Here is a 21,110-nt window from a genome sequence, read left to right on the forward strand (position 1 = left end):
TTGAAAATCCCATTAACTTTCTTATCATCTTCATTCATTTCACCTACATAATCAGCAATTAGTTTTTTTTTTTTTTATTTATTTCTTTCATTTATGCCGCCACCATCCACCGCCAAACAGAAGATTATAATTTAAGAGAGAGAAAGCCTCGTGTTCTCTCTTAAGCTGAAAAACATGCACACACAAAAAAAAATATTGTTTTGATCTTTCTTTTGAAAATTGCCGATACTATACAGAGTTGAATTATAATTCTCTCTTTTAGATGCGCGACGATCTACAAACAATAATCATCATCACTCATACTGATAAATTGTTTTATCAATTTTCTTTTAACATTCATATTCTAAACAAATGTGTTGTGTGTTGTTCAAAAAGAAGCGCCAAAGTAAGAAAACTACTCCGTACACCTCTCTTTTCTTCTCTCATCATCATGATCATTATTATCAACATCGTCATGATCATTGTTATACTCTTTTTCTTATTTATTCGTGACATATCTCTCCCAAAGCCTTGATCGCATTGGATTTACCGAGTCCGTTCCGTCATTGAGGATACCGCAAAGAGGCTTCCTTAATACACCTTACAAAACCAATACATTGACAAGATCAGGTTGATGTTCGAAGGAAGATCCTCCTGGTGTTGTTTTTGTGTGCCAGTGCCACGCTCTCATCTGTTAGGTTGTTGGGATTTGTTCCATCCAGTTCTGCTGCGCTAGAGCTGAGGTATTACCACAACTTCTTCTGCGAGGTAAACACACGGCGCAACAGACTTCTTCTTTCATTCCGAAACGATCGTTCAATCGGTAAAGTTGTCTAGTTCTCTCTGGATCGTCTTATAACTGTAAAATTTTTACATTAGACAGTTCTCTATAAAAATAATAATAAGAGCGATATTATATGTACGCTTCGTATCGATCGAATTGTTCGTTAAGTTTATTAAAAAAATATATCGAATTGTTAAAAAATATATCGAAATTTCGAAGAAAATATAAAATAAAGTGTTAACTACCCATAAATGGTAGTTTTATACAGTTTTTTTTTTAAGTGTTATAAAAATCTTATGTTTAAAATGTAAAAATTATAATTAAAATTAACGATAAATTAAAAAGATTCGTTAAATGTAAACAAATGTCAAAATATATTTTTTAACCAGTGTTGAAAAAAAAAAAGCAAATCAAGTACATAATTTTGTGAATGTATGAATCTTAAGTATAAATTATAAAATCAACAAAATGTCATCGATTACAAATACATCACTGACAAATATAAATGTCTTTTTGAGGATTAAACATTTTACAAGAATGGTAAGTTTTGACATTGGAATGTCATATTGACAGTTTAGAGATTTTTGAACATTTTTTTCGTTTGATTATCAAGATAAGTAGTCTTTGTAAACTAGTTTGTCACTGAATGATGCCGATTTGCTAATGCAAAATTTAAAAATCTATGTAAATATTATCTTAAAGAAATAAGTTCAACTGAAACTCTAGAAAAAATAATGAGCTCTTGGAGAAATCATATAAATATTCATGAAATTTGTTCTTCAAATCAATACAAACACATTTCTTTAAACCAGCGAAGACTTTAAAGTTTAAAAATTAATATCATTTAAGTTATTTTTAATAATTAGGTAGATAGTTTATTTGTTGGACGCACTCATTTCATTTAATCGAACACACCCAATAAAAAGTGTCAAAATGGAAAACTTATTGCAATTTATTCCAGATTTTTATTAAAAATCTAACCAAAACCTTTAGATACTTAAAGATTGTATTGCTGAAAATAGTTTTCGCTCCCAAAAAAAAAAATATTTTTTAGTGGAAATTCCGTTCTGATTTTTTCAGCGCATTCAATGTCAATGCTTTCTTGAAGGCAGAAACACAATGAAATCACCTTTTATATAAATCCTTAAAAGATTCTTATATTCCAGTAGAAAATTCAAAAACTGTCAAACTTTAATCTATAAAACCCAAGACTCTACCAATAATAATAATGATTACAAGCTTTGACAGACTGTTACTTTTATTAGAAACAATCTTTTCAAATCTCGTAGTGCTCAGAATTCTCTCCAATTTTGAGCAGAGCTAAAATTTAGCTGAAAATTTTAGCTGTAATTTTAAAGCAATACGGTGTCAGCTAAAAATCAAATTTTCGCGTCCAACTGTACCTACATAATCTGGCTTTCTGTCAAAGTTAAGTTAAATTCACAAATCAAATTTTGAAAATACAAACTTATAAAATTGTTTAAAAGTATTCAATATGTAGAAAAATTCTAGTACTCTCCATCAAATTTCATATGTCAAAATTAAACTAGGAGTTAAGCTGATTGGAGAGAAAAATGTCAGCTTAAATTACGCGACTAAGGTACAGCTTTTGAAATCATGTCTTAGTTGAGGTTGAGCTATGGTTCATATATGTATATAAAAATAGCTAAGTAAATGTTTGAACCAGAATTGAAGCACTTCTATTCCATACCGAAATCGTTGAGCTAATAACATTAAACAAGATTGAACCACTAAATCCGTGAGGTCAATCTTTTAAAAACCATGTAAACTAAAAATAAATTTCATAAAAAAAAGATTTTTTCGTCGCATAAGCTATCTGTTATTTTAAATAAAAGAATGGCAAAATCCCCAATAAAAGAATAAACTTGTTAATTTTTCACCAGTTTTATGACAAGAGCATTTGACAGTTCTGTGACAAAATTACTGGCAACTTGTCACTCGAGTGACTTGTTTGTTCACAAGGTTTTCAAAGTTTTCACTTTGATGAAACTGACATTTGGTGAAATTTGTTTTATGGCTCGTGGAAATTCATCTCTGACTTACTGATTCACTGACATTGTTACTGTTATGCCGTTGTGTTACAATATTTTGACTGTAAATTTTCTATTGTACGGATTCTGTATTGGTTCAACGAATAGGACAAGCGCATTTGGCACAAACGATTTTTTTTTCTATAAAAAGCTTTCAACCTTGCATCATTCGATAATTTCGGCAAAGTAAGAACTGTCACTCAGATCTGTACCCATTGACATTTGAAACATGAAACATGACTTATATACGTGTTGAATGTATTATCAGACCCGGGGAAGAAGAAATAATCCTTACATCAAGATCCAAACTAATCGTGGGTTTTGATTTCAACAAACCTTCCCGACAGACAATTTTGGTTCTATAAAGCTTTACAGATGCAATTGTAAAGCATTATAGAAGCAAAATTGTTAGTATGGTTATCCATTAACTCCAAACGTCATATCTCTATTTATAGCTTTTTCATTATCAACCACAGATCTTAATATAGTGCCTACTATACACCAATACCTGCTTCAATTTCAATTCAAGATAAATATTTATTGAGACCCCAAATAAAAACCAATCAGTCTTGTTGATAAATCGTCCTCCAAAAACCACATTCAATGTCGCAGTGTTATTTTAAGAATTTTCCGGCAGATACGTATCTCTACACACGGCACAGTTCTTCTTCTTCTGCTGTGTTATGTTCAATTTCAGAAGAATCGGCAGCAACAGCAGCAGCATCAAGATCAACAACAAAAGCAGTCGGCTTGTGCGAAAACAAATACCTCCTATCCACCTATATCGCGGCAAGTCCATTTTAACCTTCGCGGTATTTTTCACCACCTTTAAAAATGAAACAGCAACAGAATATACAGAGAACTCGTGTGCCATAATAGTATGTGTGTGCACGTATAATGGGCACATAAAATTGCAATTTCACCAAGCTATGGTGCGGGACGGCAACTACAAACGAGGTGAATTAAAACTCAAAGTGCCGCCGACCGACAAAAGTATAAATTACGCCATTTAAATAAAGTCAAGTGGATTTTTGCTTTGACTGTTTTGTTTTTCACCATTTTTTTTTTTTATATTTTGTTTGTTTTCTTTTTTTTTTTGTGTAAAGGACAGTGAAGCTGCTATTTTAGCTTCACAGTTGTTCTTCTTGACTTAGTGCTCGCGGGGTCTGGCCCAATCGATGATCGCTCGTGTATGAAGCTTCATATATCTCTCCCTTACTCTTCTTGTCTTTTTTTTATAATTTCCTCCTTTTATTTTATTGGATTTCTCCGACTTTGAACCTGTGCTGCCGCGTTCCTTTGAATGGAATAAACAAAAATATAAATAAAAGAAAAGCAACTGCAACGCAACGCAGGAAACATTTTACGACTTTTCGGCTTTTTGATATTTTTGCGTGGCCAATAAAATAGCGGCTCATTGCATTATGGACTGCTGGAGTGAGTATCTTTTCGCTCTGACTGCGCAAAAGGATAGCAGCAGCACAGCAGCTTTCAAGTGAAACCGCGTTTTTAATACCTTGCCTTAACCATACCTACTCTCATACCTTGTTTCGCGTTCTTACCTTTCTGTATGACCTTTTTGAAAGATGCATCACTCCTCTCTATATAGCCTCTCTCTCTCTCTCTCTCTCTCTCTCTACTCTTCAGCTGATAAAATCGAGGCTTCTTAAAGGATAATAAAGATGAAAAGATGTGCCGCCACCATCAAAAAGGACACAAATAAATGATCATCCTGTATGCGTGAATGTCAAAGGGGTGAAAGAATCAAACCCTTTTTTTTATTGTTGGGTATTTAAAGACATATTGTGCATGTGCAGATTTTTTACCTGTTGTGAACCAAAAGTCGTAAAATTTACGATCAGTTCTTAAAATTGACCGGCTTATAAATAAGTTGAGCAAATGAATTAGGTCTATGTCATTTTTGAAAGGAAAGCACATCTGCACATTTTTATGACCAGAACAATAATTGTTAAACTATTAAAAAAAAATATGGGAAAAGTAAAAAGTTTAATGGGTGTTTTTTTTTGCAGCTGGATGACCTCGTTGAATTTTATTATTTCGTTTGCGTGTGACTAAAATATTTGTATATAACTTGTGAAGGCTTAATTTAAATTGAAACTAAATCGTAACATTTTGTTTCCACCCTTAAATTGTATTTAGCTATGAACGCACCTACTGTCATTCATTTCAAACTTCTGACATTGCGATGCAACTTGAACACAGCTGAAAATGGCCGTTGTTCCTTTGGAGGTGGTAGACTACTAATGAGTAGACGATTACTTAATCTAGTACTACAATTAACACATGATCTTCTAAATGAGCAGATGTCAAATTCGTAAAACTCTTCTAGTAGTTGAAAAGTAAAAAGTACTACAAAAGCTGGAAACACAATCATTCGAATATTAAAGGTGAAATCGCAATGATTTGTAACAGGCATTGGCTATTAGCTGGAGAGGTTGTTAACTGATATCTGCAAATTCAACATAATTCAATTTGAAACTATTAAAATGTTTGTCATTCACCTGTATACACATTTTTAGTGCAGAATGCGGCATATTGAATAATTCTTTAATCCCATTTAAGCTTCAAAAGCCAAATAACTCAAAAGCTGAAACTTAAATTGTTGAAATAAACAACAACCTTATCGACCCATTCGCCACTTTCCAGAGAAGTGTCTCGCTAAAAAACAAAAAAATAATAATAAATAAAACCCTTTGCATACCAATCAGACAAAAATGTGTCACATAGTTGCACGCTGCGCATACAGCTTCCGAAATACTCCTGTTCCCATTTAAACACAAAAAAAAAAAACTACTTCAACAGAACCGAAACCGATACAATAAAAAAAAAAGAAATAAAATTTCTTTCAGCACGAAGGAACAAACAAAACAAAAAAAGACCAACACGATGCCTACCAATGTTAAAAGGAAAAGAAAAATTGCATTGGGATTCCAAAAAACCCAAAAAAAAAAAAACAAACAACAAAAAAAAGTTAAACAACATGTAAGTCAGCCGCGCAAAAAAGGAAGCTGCATCATCATAACATCGCGCGAAGCAGCCAAGACAAGGAGCAGCCCAGCCAGCGGCAAGCAGTAATCAGACCGGGAATTATCTTTGCCCTGAACTCCTGACGTCTCTTCGAACAGGTGCACGATGATGCCGATTTCGGTTTTTTGTGTTTCAACTTTTTTTAAATTTTTGTTATGTTGTTTCCTTCCAGTTTCTTATTATTGTTTTTTTTTTTTTTAACTCATTTACCCTGCGGTCACTACAAAGCTTTGTGGCCGATATGCGTGGTGGTGGTGGCGGCGGTTACTGCTACTGAGCTGCTGTTTGTTACGAACGAGACCAGTAGCGGCTATTCAAGCCAAGTTAACTCACTTTTCGGCTCATTTGAGAGCATTTGTACCTCTCAATGTTGTCGGCATCCATTGATCCGTTTGGTTTCTTTTTTTGTTTTCAGTTTTAGTAAGTTTATTTTTTTTATTTCACTATCAACTCCTTGGGTCTCTTTCACACTCCTTGTCCTATTTGAAAGCTGGTTATAACATGTGGTTGAATTATGATTGTTTAATATTTCAAGTGAGGTAGAGTCTATTTTTGCGAAGATTAGGAAGATTTTTACAACAACTGTCAAAAAAGTATAATTTTGTTCTTTGTGTTTGTGTCTAAGCTTAGCTTTCAAATTTAATTACTTTTGGTATGGCTGGGTAGTAAGTTATCGTCCATTTCATCAAATTTATCAAAATATAAACAAAAAATAAGAAATTGATCTATAACATTTTGTTTACACCTTAAAATGCAGTGTTCCTTTGGAGGTGGGTAGACGATATGTACATCTAGTACATAAGATCAAGACATGATCTTCTGCTAGAGTAGAAAGGACAGTGTAGTAGATGTACTAGATTACTACTACTCATGAGTATTCTACTTCGGCTAATAGCCACGTTCCTTTGCAGGTGGTACACTAGAGTATAAATCTAGTACAAAAACAACGTATTCCTACAAATTATGTACTCGAGTAGAAGATCATGTGTTGATTGTATTACTAGATCTAGTAATCATCTACTCATGATTAGTTTACCACCTTTAAAGGAACGTAGCTAATGTACTAGATTAAGATACTCACACACCAGAAAAGTATACAAGAGCGGTATAGATAACTTTACAAAATCTATTACAATACCGCTTGTGGAATACAATTATTTCAAAGAAGATCAATCACATCTCCATGTATGATATTTTCTCCTTTTCTTTTCGTAAGGCACCACACACATCATGACATATCCTGTATCAAATTCAATTTGCTCCAACAACAACAACTATCTAGAATGTTGAACTAAATGATAATACAGTCTTGTATTAAGCACACTTCTTTTCCATAGTCCGAGGTCCGAGTCCGTCTCCATGATCTGCACACTCGCACTCGTCAGTCCAGCTAGCTGCAAGCGAAATGTCTCAGCAGCATTCAACGCGTCACCATCATCATCATCACCCGTCAACTCAAAACATTTGGCATGATGCGGTCTGTTGTTTTACTGCCCGTCATCATCAACAACAGCGAGTGCAATGCAGTGCAAAAAAATGTCTGAAAGTACACAATAGTGAACGCGCGCGGCAAACGGCATTTTATCCTCCCAGGAATGAAGTTTCCTTGGATGTTAAATGTTTCCTTTTTTTATTCCACTATCATGCCGCTGCGCTGATGCAGCAGCAGTAGCATATTTTTATACTGTTTCTGTGCTCTGCGATCCATCCAAGACCAGCGGTCGGTTCCTGCATTATTATATTGTGTGTTGTGTTGTATGTTGTAGTTATTGTGTTGGCTGGGTGCCGTTTTGGTTTCCACCACGCCACCAAAACCATACCAACTATATACTCCAACAACACAGCATCAACATCAACAGCGGCAGCATCATGTCGCGTCCATCGTTTTCGTTGTCGGTCGGTCAGTCAGCGGAGAAAAAGTTGTTCACGAATGAGCATTGAGATTGGAGGCAGACGCAGAGGAAGCAATATATAGATAGCATGAGCAACTCGTCGTTGAATGGTGGCACGGTTGATTCGGTCGGTCATCGTCAAGATTGGTAACTTGCGGCACGCACGCTCCGGTTGCATTCTTTTGATCATAGCGATCATCAATAAATTACCGGATTCCTCAAAGTGTTTCACCGACATGGCATCCGTCAGTCCAATCATGATATAATTATTGTGTGTGCATGGACATCTCTTATTCTCTTGTGGCCTCTTTCTCGTGGTCGGTTTTCTTTTCTTTTACTTGTTTTTTTATTTATTTTTTTTGTAAGAGTTGTCAGAGGAGTTTTTTTTGTATAGTGTTTTTCTTCTTGTATTCTTGTGTACTCGCATGGAGTTGTTTGGGAAATTAGTTTCCCTCTGTCATCGACAGGGGGCGCCATATGTCAATTTATATATTGTACTGTTCTGTTGCTGATTCCTTTACAAAAATTGTTGTAAACACCGACACGTTTATAAACAACGACACAGACGAAGAAGGTAGGTAGGTAAGGTATGCCGCATTACAATAATCTAATTACTTACCGACAAACACATTGCGGCATATAGACAATCGAGAGAAGGAGCGACTGCTGCTGTCACCAGGTAATAAGACAACTTTATATTATACGATTGGTACGCAGCTGGAACGACGACGACGCAACGTGACGACTGTCAACTAAAGTAACGTGTGTACTACTTTACGGATGTAGTTGGTATGTAATTACTTGCAGTATGGATTTCGATGACAAGACAAAAAAAAGAAGAAAGACTTCATGCTGATAGAAATATATAAGTTCAAATAAATATTTCCAATTGCAAAAGTAGTTTTCCAGAAAAACCACTTTGTGTTTTGCTAACTTCCTAGAAGGAAGCATGACATTAGATGGTTTGCTTGCGAAGTGTCAATGTACCTACTGACATGTACAGATAACAGTCATAATCTAGGACATTTTTTTTACAATTCCTCTATTCTAAAAGAAACACGATCTTAAGCAAGGTTTTGACAGATGGATAAATAAGACGTTTACAATGGTAAACTTGGTTTTGACATAAAAGTCAAAATGTGTTCAATTGATTACGTTTTATTTGCGAAGTGTCAATGTACTGACATCTAGTAGACAAATATAATCTGGTACATTTTTCTACATTTCCCCATTTCTGACAGAAACACAACCTTAAGTAAAGTTTTGACAGATGGACAAATTTGATATTAACAATGTTATACTTGGTTTTGACTAAAACGTCAAAATGTGCAAGTGATTTTGAACACTATAACGATCCAATTGCGCAATTTGAATAATACTATCATAATTTAAAAATGATTGTGCTGTAAACAACACAAAATAAATTAGTCTTTATAAGAGCTCTATATCGCATATCAAACCACTTAAGTATTTCAATTAAAATTTTCAGTCACACTTTATTATGGATATCCGAATCATAACAAATCTATTTTGTGTGACCCAGATTCCAATGTCAATCTACAAGATGTCAAACTAATATCTAAGTGAATTATGCCAAAAACCTGTCAAGTCAATCAAAACTACCTACCAAAGTTTTTCACATATAAAAGAAAAAACAGACATATCATCTAACGTCAACATGACAGGTGTAACGTGTACTTTATACCAAGAGAGGTTAGTGCAAATTAAACCATAAACACAAGGCTCGGCGAAACTTGAAAACTCAAAAACAAACTGAAAAAAAAAAAAAACAACCAAAAAGAAACAAGTATAAATGACGGTATAGACTAGCAATTACTTTCAGGTGACAATTTAATTTCCACACAACGACATCATAAGATTCAACAAATTATGGAGTCCGCCAGTCGTCAGAGCCCGCAAAGGCAAACACGATAGGGTGGTGAGAAATAAGGGGGGCACCACAAGTTCCTCAGCGGCTGCGGCACTCTGTGTCGAAGCATCAAACGAGTACAGAAAATCTAGTCAGTAGGCAGCACCAGCAACCAGCAGCAGCCAGCAATCATATCTCGCCTAATATTAGTTTTCCGTTTAAATCAATTCGAACGAGCGTGAAATCCACCGCCATGCGCCATCCATAGCAATATAACAGCCACTGTATTTGTCGGTGCCGCAAGGGAGGAAGGTAATTAAGAATTTGTGTTTTTTTTTTTTACTTGGCGCTTTCCCCCAAGGTAACTCCAGCGAACTGCTTGTATACCTCAGTTTTTCTTTTCCGTTTGTGTCCCCCGTCATAAAAGTGACTATCTGCTGGCGCCACACATCTTCTCAAACTCAAACACACATTCTCTGTATAGCAGCAGCGAGTGCCTGTGTGTGATGTGTGCAATCGATGATTATCTTCAGGAGAGTATTATTATGATTATTACCGCTTCATAGGTCTTTGAGGCTGCCGCGCGTACGCCGCCTCTTTATTTAAAATCGTTTAAATATTTGTTTATCCAACGTAAGGGGACGCGCCGTATAGATCACAATTCATCGTCGACGAAGACGACGACGATGAAGACGAAGACAACGACGACGTATCATCCTACTCTATCCACTCGCCAAGTAAATATCATCATCATGATCGGCATAAACTCGTCTTCGTCATTGACGATCAACAATCGACGACGACTAAGACGAGCACCAAACGACGATGATGAAGAGAATGATGATGACGGACGACGGTGGTGACGGTGAGGATCAATTACGATGGGTAGAGTGTTAGTACGTGCGTCATGTGAAACGTCATTTACTTGGTCACCATTTGTTCTGTTCATCTGTCATAAGTTTGTTTGTCACTCTTGTGTTCAAATCGATCGTCATCGACAGGTTCGGCCACAAATGTCAACGCTTTACGATCAACACGTCTATCAACGGTAGTCGAAAAAGATTGATGGATGATTAACAGTCTTTCGGTTTGTGAAGAAGTAATATAGAATCATATGTGTACGTGAGTTGACTGTCTCTATATGTATGTAGATTTATTTAGTTTTTTAAATGAGCGGAACCTTTTCGGATTAAATTGATTGTCGATAAGTAGTAGGTATAGTGATTTGATCGATATCACACAACATAGCTTTGACAGTGAACGCAACTTTTTTGTGTTAAATGTGCTTACGATTAGGTATTATTGTAGTTGAATGCAATCAAGATGGCTTCTGACTGATGCGGTGCCACCTTAAAGAAATGTCAATTATTATCGATATTAAATTTTTGACAGTTCTCTACACTATTAAATGTAAAAACAACAACAACAATTTATCGGTTTAATATTAAAGAAAAAAAAAAAAAGAAAACGTTGCCATTTAAGAGATAAATCTATACATCGTGTCTCGCTGTTATTTGCTTGCGGCATGCGTTTGATCTTATTAAGATTGTGGCGCACATACCTTCATAAATATAAAGACCTAGAGCCGGCTTTGCTTTTTTATCTGGCTCCTTCTTTTCATGTAACGGTAAAATAACGAGGTATTCCCTGACTTATAAAAAAAAAAAACAGATAATTTAGAGAGAATTTAGAAGTACGATCGATATCAAGGTATCTATAGCAAGTTAGTAGTAGTTATAAGATTATAAACTGTACTAATTATGACAGCTTTAAAGAAAATGTTAACGGTAAAATGCTGCCAATAAGGATTGAAAGAGATAAGTGCTTTTAACTGCACACACAAGTGCCATCATGCGCTTCGTATCTCGTATTACTGTCATCTGTTGAGAATAAGATCTGTCAAAAAATTAATTGAGTGTGATAAAATCAGCTTTTTGTGCAAAATAGAAACAAAAAATGTTTTTTTTATTTCCATTGTCTTAGACTCAATATTCGATGACTTTTGTGAGAAGGAGAAGTGTCACTTTATCACACTCAACCAGAAGTTATAGGCACTTTTAGTGTATTTCATTGGACAGGCTGTCGAAATTCGAGATGATGAGATTAATTTATTTGTGAGAAAATCTGAAGTTATACGATCAAAGAGGTTTGCTAATTGGGGTTCTCATTGTAAGCTGAGAAATATGTCAAAATTTGTTTGTATTAATTTAAGTCCTTGAATGTTGCCGAAGATCTTTTAAACTGTTATAAAAATAATAGTCCCTACGCACAATCTCTCTATAAAACATTGGATAATCAATGCATGTAAAAATGTTGATCCCAATTGAAGCACTGTTATAATCAGTTCAATTCATTTCTTCTTTTGAGAAGATCGAGACAGAATTGTGCACAGGTTTAACTAATGTTATCTTCAATTGGAGCAGCAAAACTGTTATACTTTGTTTAACACTATCCAGTGTTTTATAGAGATCGATGCAATAGCCGCGTACTTTTGGAGGTGCTAGACTGCTTATGAAAGGATGATTAGTAGATCTAGTAGATCTAGTACTACAATCTACACATATAGTAATTTCGATTGGCAGTCCGGAATCATTCTGAAAGCGTTTTATTCGCACAAAACTGACAGTTTTGTATGAATAAAATTTTTTCAGAATGATTCCGGACGCTTCCGGACTGCCAATCGAAAACGCCAATAATCTTTCTCTCAGTTTTCTTAAAGTAATTGTTGTCACTTTGACTTTGACAGATTCAAAGATTCCCTTATATGGGATTAATAAGGTTAACTATGTGCACCTGGTGTTCAAAATTGGAATTAAATAAATTAAGCCGAAAGCCTTGCTATTGCTATTAAGTATCTGTCTGACAGCACAATATTTCATATGTCATATCAAATTTAAAAAAAATGCCGGTGAAAAATTGGTACTATCAAAGATCATAATCAAATCAACAGTAATTTTCTCTTTTGTTGCATGTGCATGTGACAGTATTGTTTGACAACTCAATTTCTTTTTCTTCTTCTTTTTCAATTGCAACTGCAACCGATAAATATATCTCGTACACAAACCCAATCATGCATGCATGTTACCTTGGCGTTGCCAGGTCGAGGACGGTTAACGCTCTCTTTTTTATCCGACTCTTTCTGTATCTCTGCTAGTGTGTGTGTGTGTTTGACAATCATATCTCTGTCGTCATCATCATCATCATTATTATTATTGTAATGATGGTGAAGAGTAATCGTCATCGTTGTTGTTGTTGTTGTTATGGTACTGATCGTAGCCGAGAGTTGTCGGTGTTTGTTGTGATCTTGTTGTTGTTCCTGTTTTTATTATTATTATTGTTGTTCTTTCACGGATTGCTATATATGTATGTGTGTGTATTTGTGTGCGTATTATATCTGTGTACCTAATATGTTCAGGTTTTTCTTTTTTTGTATCTGTTTGTCTGTCGGCAAATCCCTTTGATCTTATCGCTGAGCTCCTTGCTCGCATTTTGATCAAAGAGTTTCCGCCAAAACAGTGTGTTTACGTTCGCTTAAAGACTTGAGGTAAGAAAAACGAAATATACAACAACAACAACAACAACAACAACAAAACACGGCTACACATTTTACATACAAACACGCTGCGATAGTTAAAGTGTGTATGGAGAAGATAGTTATAGTTCCCTCGGTGCGTAATATGAGAGAAAAAAATATTAATTACAATTTAACATAATAACAATGCGCAATCTACTTTGTTATTGCCCGCGCCAATGCCGATATGTTGTTGCGTTGCTGCGTTCCGCCGCACCATGCATGATGATGAGTTACCAATGGAAAGGACACAAGCCTTTTTAAAATGCAATTCTGAGGCATGCATCATGATCGTTTATCAGCTGTTTGGAATTATATGAAAATGCAGATTCATTCATGGAAGAGTCACAAACAGAGAGAAACGAAAGAAAGAAAAAAAGAGCAACAACGAATACACGCGTGCGTGTCGTATGGCAGCCACACTGTAGTTGTTGCTTTGTATTCTGTTGCCCACTTTAATTCTCCCGCGCGACACACCGCACCGCACCGTGTCGCTGTTGACCGTTGTTGTTTGTTCTTTGTCGGCGTGTGCGCGAAGCTTGGCGATCATTTGTTGCGAGATCGATCTTCTCATGATCTCTTTGGTAAATGACACTAAGTGAACAGTTTTATGTGGCACCGTATTAATTAATTGATACAATTAAGTGAGATTTGCTCTTAAGCATCTAGCGTTGGTTCGATCAAAGGTGATATCGGTGTTTGGTGGCAGGCGGCGTGGCGGTCGATTGGGGAGAGTGAGAGTGTGAGGATGGAAGAGACCTTGTTTAGCTGGTTTCATTCTACTACATTATACACATGGAGTTTATGTGTGGCTGATGGTGATGCCAGTTTGTATAATGACGCTCGGTTCTTAAGCTACAGCAGAGTTTCGCTGGTTTTGTCGGCATCGGGGCCAAAATCAAAGCAAAGGAATTTAGAATTATTGTATTAATGTCTGTCGCGCGGCGGCTGGCAGTGCGCGGTACATTTTTCTTCTTGTATGTGAGCGCGCGCGCACGCTGGCTTGTTATGCCGACGACGACGTTATAAGTCGTCGTTGTTGTTGTTGTTATTATTGTGGGGCTTGTTTGTCTCAAACACATCTTTTTGAACCCAATTGATATCTCGATATACGAGTAGTAAGCTATTTTTTTTTTTCATTTTGCTATTAGATTCCCTTTAAAACGCTTACGCTGCTGGCTGGCGTATATAGTTGAACGTGCGGCTTTACTCTGTGTTCTCTAATTTTGTGTGTAATTGCGGCTTGTTACCTGCGGCAAAGTCTTTAAGTAATTTTGTATCTCTTGTACCGAGGTAAGAGGTAAAGGTAGTATACCTCTATTTCTTAGAGTTTGTAAGAAAAAAAATATGATCAAGCTATCTATGGAAGTTGACTATGTTTTGATGTTGTTCCACAGAGTTGTTATGTTTTTTTTGTTTTTGTCTTGTCTGCATGCAGCATAGCGGCAGAATGTTATTTCACGCTTTAATTTGATACAATGTAAAAATATAAGAAAATATGCGAAGAACGTTCTGCATTACTTCCGCGTTTTTTTTTTTTATAAGGAAAAAATACCTTCTGTCAGATGGTTTTTATAATGATATTGAAGTTATTGAAAAAAAAAATTAATTGTTAATAAAGACTTTTTACTTTAGGTTTGATGGTACAGATTTATTTCAGTTCAATTTTAAACTATCTATCAAATTTTCATTTGGTAAAAGTGTTTCGATAGCTTAAATAATTTTCTATAAGCAGCATTTGACATGTGTCAAAAACCGTGTATTCTGTCGTTAATACTAAACACTATCTAATTTTCTTAACTTGTATATTCTGGGTTTGTTCAATGAAGTCGATTTGGATATTGCGGAAAAAATTACTTTATTTATGAATTATTAAATTATTGTTCCAAACAATTTTTATTGCTATCCACTGACATTAGCCTTACATCGAAATTCAGTAATAACAAACTTAACGCACAGTTAAACGTCAAAAAATATTAAAAGATAAAATTAAAAAGATAAATATCGACACTTTTCGTCATACTATCTCTTTCTGTTTTTGTGATATCGTCATCCATATTATTAAAATTTTTTAATATAAAGTGTCCATAGATTAAACATACAAAAGATTCCGGGTTAGGTAGTTGTTTGTCTATGGTTTTATGTTGTACCTATTTGTTGCTTTCCATAGATAAAACATTCAAGTATGGCTGTCTTTAATCTGTAGGGCAGTGTTCACATTCAATTTATAATACAAGTGATGTCATCAAAACAGCGTTAGTATATTACCTACCTTGTATTCTGTATATCTTGCATTGAAGGTGTTCACATTGGACTGAGTCCAATTTTGATTTCTTTTATGAAAATGACAGTGTAGCTTTTCCCCGAATTCAGAGAACAAGTGACACAGACTTATGTCAATTCTCATAATCTTAAGCTGCTCATAGACAAGACACTTGTGTGCACACTTGTACGCACATTTGTGTGTACACCGCACCACAGACAGCACACCGATCATGACCACTCACACAAAAAAATCAAAAAGTTTTGACTTTGTCGCTACGGTGTGCACACAAGTGTGGTGTCTATGGGCTGCTTTACGTGTTTAATGCATTCAGAAAACTCGAGGAAAAATTCCTCCGTTATCTGCAATTAACGTCAAACTTAATTCGCTTCAACAACACAAACACAATTTTTTTTTGCTCATATGACGTGTATCTACACACCTTTGACAGGAGTGTGAAACAGAATCAGACCGAAAATTATCAAATATGACTAAATTTGACAATTTAAGACTATGAGGATGGAACACACCTTAAATAAAAATTCTGAAAGGAGAATTTGAAAACATTTATTTTTTATCATTTTTATTTTATCCTAACTTTGTACTTACCCACTTCTCTCCTATTTTCATTCACAGATGCAAATATCATCGACAACAACCACTTGTGTGTGTTTAATTTTATCCGTACTTATCCTAAATGCAAACAATGTCGAAACACGTGCAATGGCTGCCACTTCATCGAATACAACAACCACTACCACCAATACAAACTCAACGAAACATCGATTAATCATTGGTACAAATTCCATATTGCGGCAAGTTGAAGAAGCTCAAGTTAGCAACGACCACAACCGTTCGTTAAAAAAGGTATTCCTATCAAATCGTACAGTCACATGCAATGATGGCTCCCAAGCGGGATTCTATTTACGGAAATCAGCCGGTTCAAAGAAATGGGTTGTATTCTTGGAAGGTGGTTGGCATTGTTACGATACGAAATCATGCAAAGCAAGATGGATGAAATTACGACATTTGATGACTTCCTATCAATGGCCAGAATTTAGAAATGGTTAGTTTGAAAAATGAAACCGTTATTTAACCATTGGTTTATTTATGATTTGAATTTTTGTACTTGCAGCTGGAGGTATTTTGTCAGGTGTTCCAGAAGAGAATCCCTATTGGCATAATGCAAATCATGTTTTAGTGCCCTATTGCAGTAGTGACTCATGGTCGGGAACTAAAGCGCAAGCTGATGATGGTGATAGTTGGCGTTTTATGGGATCACTTATTATTCGTCAAGTTATTGCTGATTTGATTCCATTGGGTTTGGGCAGAGGTTCAGTTTCAGAACTGCTTTTGGTGGGATCATCAGCTGGGGGATTGGGGGTTATGTTGAATTTAGATCGAATCAACCATTTTCTTCACCATGAGAAGAATTTGAAGGTCTTGGTCCGAGGAGTCAGTGATTCCGGATGGTTTTTGGATAGAGAACCCTTTGCTCCAGCTGCAATTGGTTCTAGCGAAGCTGTACGACAGGGTTGGAAACTGTGGGAGGGGCAGTTACCCGAGTCGTGTGTAAAGCAACACAAAGAGGAACCTTGGAGGTGTTATTTCGGCTATCGCCTCTATCCAACTTTAGAATGTAAGTTTTAAGAACCAAGAATTATTCCATGGACACTTGTTAACCGTTATTTTTCTTTGTAGCTCCTCTCTTCGTATTTCAATGGCTATTCGATGAGGCACAAATGAGAGCTGATAATGTTGGGGCGCCAGTTACCCCTCAACAATGGAATTACATTCATGAAATGGGTGGCGCCCTAAGGTCTTCCTTAGAAAATGTATCCGCAGTATTTGCTCCGTCCTGTATTGGACATGCGGTACTTTCCAAACGTGATTGGGTCAATATTAAGATCGATGATGTTTCCCTGCCAAAAGCTCTGCGTTGTTGGGAACAATCAACACGACGCAAGAGAAACAACAAACTTCGACGTGCTACCGAAACAAGTATTATCTCATCGCCAGAGAAACGCAAGAAGCACAACCAAAGACACAAGCATGCAGAAAAACAAGACAAATCCCAAAGGAATCATCATCGTTTGACCAAAGAGGAACGTGAACAACGCCGCCGACATAACCAACAAAGACGACGCAATAACCAAAACAATAACAACAACAAGAACAAAAATCCTAGACGAATCAAAACATCGACAATGAATCCGAATCGATTCGGAAATATTTCCGAAAATGGAACTCATACAAATCGTTTGCATAAGAATCGAAGAAAAAACGACAAAGATGGTGGACATAGAAATCCACATCATAAGAAAAATAACGGTAATGGTAATGGCGGTAATAAGAAACGACGACGAAAGGAACAATTGCAAAAGGAACAACCTGCAATTATGCCAGTTGTCAAAAGTCAAAAATCAAATGAAGATGGACCAAAACAGAAATGCAGTTTGAGGTATTTGGAACGTTGTAGTTGGCCACAATGTAATCATTCTTGTCCGACTCTGACGAATCCTGCAACGGGAGAGGAAATGAGATTTTTGGAATTGTTGACATCGTTCGGGTTGGATATTGAGACAGTGGCAACAGCTTTAGGAGTCGATATGCAAACTTTGATCAATATGGATCGAACAGAACTTGTTAATCTTTTGACACAGCAAGTCAGTTGAAGTTAGGTATATATAGGAAGATAACGGTAATTCAATTTTGGAAATGAAATAAGAATCTCGATTAGGGGAGTTGTAGCACTGGACATTATTTTGACGTTTTGTATAAAAGAGACAAATGTAGAAAAGTTTTGTCTCAAATTATTAGTTTTTACCTGTCAAAGTTTCATAGACAAGGAAAAACTGAAGTGTTGTCAAACAGTACTTGAATATAATCTGTGGATACAACTGTCAAACAGAAACAAAGAAATGGGTGTGTTCAACATTCAGACTGAAACTCCAAAAATAGTATTGCTTGTAGCTTTTTTGCTTAATTCGCAAATTATTAAATTAAATTTTAATAAAAATATGACTTCTGTCAAATGATACGTCAATTAACGTCATAAAGTAATAACAAATAAGGTCTGTTCTAATAACAAAATGTTTGAGGTTCAGAAAAGACTCAGACTAAATTCGAAAGTCTCAGACTGAGTTGAATTTGGTCAAATTTTCACTGATTTTTTGACAGTTTTATTTCTTTAAAATCAGTGTCAACTATCAAATAAAGTACCCACAAATTGTGGAGCTATGAAAAGACCTATTCATAAATAAATAGTAGATACCAACTCATTTTGACATAACTGCGTTGCTTTCTTTCTTGAAATTCATGATAAGAAATGAATAGCCGGAAAAGGTGGACATTTTAAACTCATTTAAAATCTTTGGACTCACAGAAATGTCATAAATGAGTCGGTGGAGTGAGGCACATCTCAAATATCAAAAACTAAAGGAAATTAAAAAGTGCCTCACTTTCTTGCTATTTCTATTTTGACAACAAGAACTTTTTTCTCCACGTCTCTAACGACTTTTAGTTACAAATGAGCCATCCATTAAAACTGTCATCTGTCACTTATAAACTAAACTACTTCTAAATGTCCAAATTAGTTCAGAGAAGTTGTACACTCAAAAAAGAACATGGAACATAATTTTGTTGTTTGTAAACAAATTCGAGAAGAATAAGGTTCGTGAGCATTCTGTTGACAAACACAAATTTAATCACACCACTTAAGAAATTGCAACCTAGTCTCAAAAGATTTATAAATTGATATAGGTTTTGATTTGATAACAATTTTATTCATGTCTGTCCAAAACAAGAAAACTTACAATCCAGTGCGACTATATCTCCAATTAACGTTTAACACTCTCTCCCTCTCTTAATTGTAGGATTTTAATTTATTTTTTTTTTTTATTTGTTGTTTTAACTTTGCTACTATTATTACTTTTCTTTAAAAAAAAACACAAACAATCTTTCAAAGTAAAATGGAACAATTTTACACAAAAAAAAACTTTGTAAATATCTGAAATATAATTTTTCTTGTAAATACATAAATGTATATTTTGTACATAAGACTAAAACATTTATGCCCAGTTAAAAAAAAAAAGAAAAGAAGAAAAAAATTAATCAAACAAAAAAAAATTAAGTTTATGTTTAAATTTAAAGTTTATTTATTTATTTCTAATCTTAAAGATTTGCAGATCATTTTAAAAGCAAAAAAAATCAAACAAATCATAAACAAAAAAAAAATATAATTCCTATAAATCTTTTTAAAATCCTATACACCAAGAGAAAAAAAAAGAAAAAAAAAAGAAAAAAAAAACAACAACCATACACAAATGCAACTACAAGACTGTTTTTAAATTATTTATTGAATAATATATATATTTCAAGTTAAGTTTATATATAATTAATTTTAATAATTTTTATATTTTTAATTTAATTTATTTGTTGATGAAATAGAATTCTCTTTTTATTCCGTGCCCTTATTCATTTTTAAATATTATAAATTTATATTATAATTTTTGTTAAATAAAACAAAAATTGTAATAATAAATAAAAAAAAAAAATAATCTTATACTACCTCATAGCAAAAGAAACTCAATTTTATATGTAAAATAGTGTACCTGCGAATATAAACACAAAAAAAAAAAAAAACAAAACAGAGAAAAAAAAATTAAAACATTCCGTCAAAATACATTTATATAAACAAAGATTAAATAAAAAAAATTTTTTTTTGTTTTTGTAAAAATAAATATCTAAAATTTTTATATGTGTGTAATATTTTTTTGTGAAAAATTGTAAATATTATTTTGTATTATTACTTTTGTATAATTTGTTGTAAATATGTATTGCATTTAAGTAAAATAATGTTTGTACTTATAGATAATAATATTTAATTTTTTTCCAATGTTAATTGTTAAAGAAAATAATAAATACTGATTAATAGATTAAAAGTTTTGGTGTCCTTTTAATCTTGTTTTTAAGTCACAGACAAATTTGGTTAACAAAACGGTAAAAAAAAAACATGGAAGAGATATTATCATAAAAGAACTAGAGATGAGAGTAGGTATAAATTTTATTTGACTTCTGCATCACTTTTGAAAACCTATAACGTTGCCAAAAAGCATTCCAAAGCCATTTATGCCTGATTCACAATATTGCGAGACGACGAGACGAAAGCGTTGCGAGAGTGAAATTGATATCTAGTGTTCGATAATTCGGTCAAATTATTTCCTTGTTTTCACACACATTCTTCCATTTCCTGTCAAAAATACCTATACAATCATCCTAAAATTATTTGCCAAATTCTAGATAAAGATTAACTACTCTTATAGTAAAATTTATTATTAGAAAGCTAGAAGCTTAAAAACATAAGATGAACAGAACCAGTAAATAAAACAAAAGTACAATGTGGCGTATACGCACTTTTTTCTTAAACAAAACAGGTGAGTAAAATTATTATTGAGGTGAAAATTTTGTTTTATGATTAAAATTTCATGTTCGGGATAGGGAGCATTTATCGACTCATAAACAGGTAGAGCACAACAATTTACCGCCAAACAGCAATAACACAAAATAGTGCTTGACGAACTTTCCCATAAAATGGTGAAGATCTATACAAAACGACTGTAGGAAACTAGAAATTGTATCAATTCGATAGGC

At 34.4% G+C, this 21,110-nt stretch overlaps 1 protein-coding gene across 3 annotated transcripts; it reads left to right on the top strand.

The window, feature by feature from the left end:
• Nucleotides 1–1,113: 1,113 nt before the first annotated feature.
• On the top strand, nucleotides 1,114–18,444 carry LOC129910148 (palmitoleoyl-protein carboxylesterase NOTUM). Of its 3 annotated transcripts, none has more exons than XM_055987420.1 (4): nucleotides 1,114–1,303; nucleotides 16,095–16,524; nucleotides 16,594–17,097; nucleotides 17,160–18,444. In XM_055987420.1, exons 1-4 carry the CDS (start codon nucleotides 1,232–1,234, stop codon nucleotides 18,131–18,133), a joined length of 1,980 nt encoding a protein of 659 aa, XP_055843395.1. In that variant the 5' UTR covers nucleotides 1,114–1,231; the 3' UTR covers nucleotides 18,134–18,444. The 3 variants fall into 3 exon arrangements, with proteins under 3 accessions (XP_055843395.1, XP_055843397.1, XP_055843396.1); XM_055987422.1 differs by lacking the exon at nucleotides 1,114–1,303 and adding an exon at nucleotides 9,192–9,936; XM_055987421.1 differs by lacking the exon at nucleotides 1,114–1,303 and adding an exon at nucleotides 14,323–14,488.
• Nucleotides 18,445–21,110: the final 2,666 nt, after the last annotated feature.

This window comes from Episyrphus balteatus, chromosome 2, assembly GCF_945859705.1.
Source record: "Episyrphus balteatus chromosome 2, idEpiBalt1.1, whole genome shotgun sequence".
Lineage (NCBI taxonomy): Eukaryota > Metazoa > Arthropoda > Insecta > Diptera > Syrphidae > Episyrphus > Episyrphus balteatus.

Excerpts from the sequence above, each read along its gene's own strand:
- LOC129910148 (XM_055987420.1), top strand. The coding sequence starts at position 1,232 with ATGTCATCGATTACAAATACATCACTGACAAATATAAATGTCTTTTTG. Across the intron at positions 1,304-16,094 it reads TTAAACATTTTACAAGAATG|ATGCAAATATCATCGACAAC; the intron begins GTAAGTTTTGAC and ends TTTCATTCACAG. Across the intron at positions 16,525-16,593 it reads ATGGCCAGAATTTAGAAATG|CTGGAGGTATTTTGTCAGGT; the intron begins GTTAGTTTGAAA and ends TTGTACTTGCAG.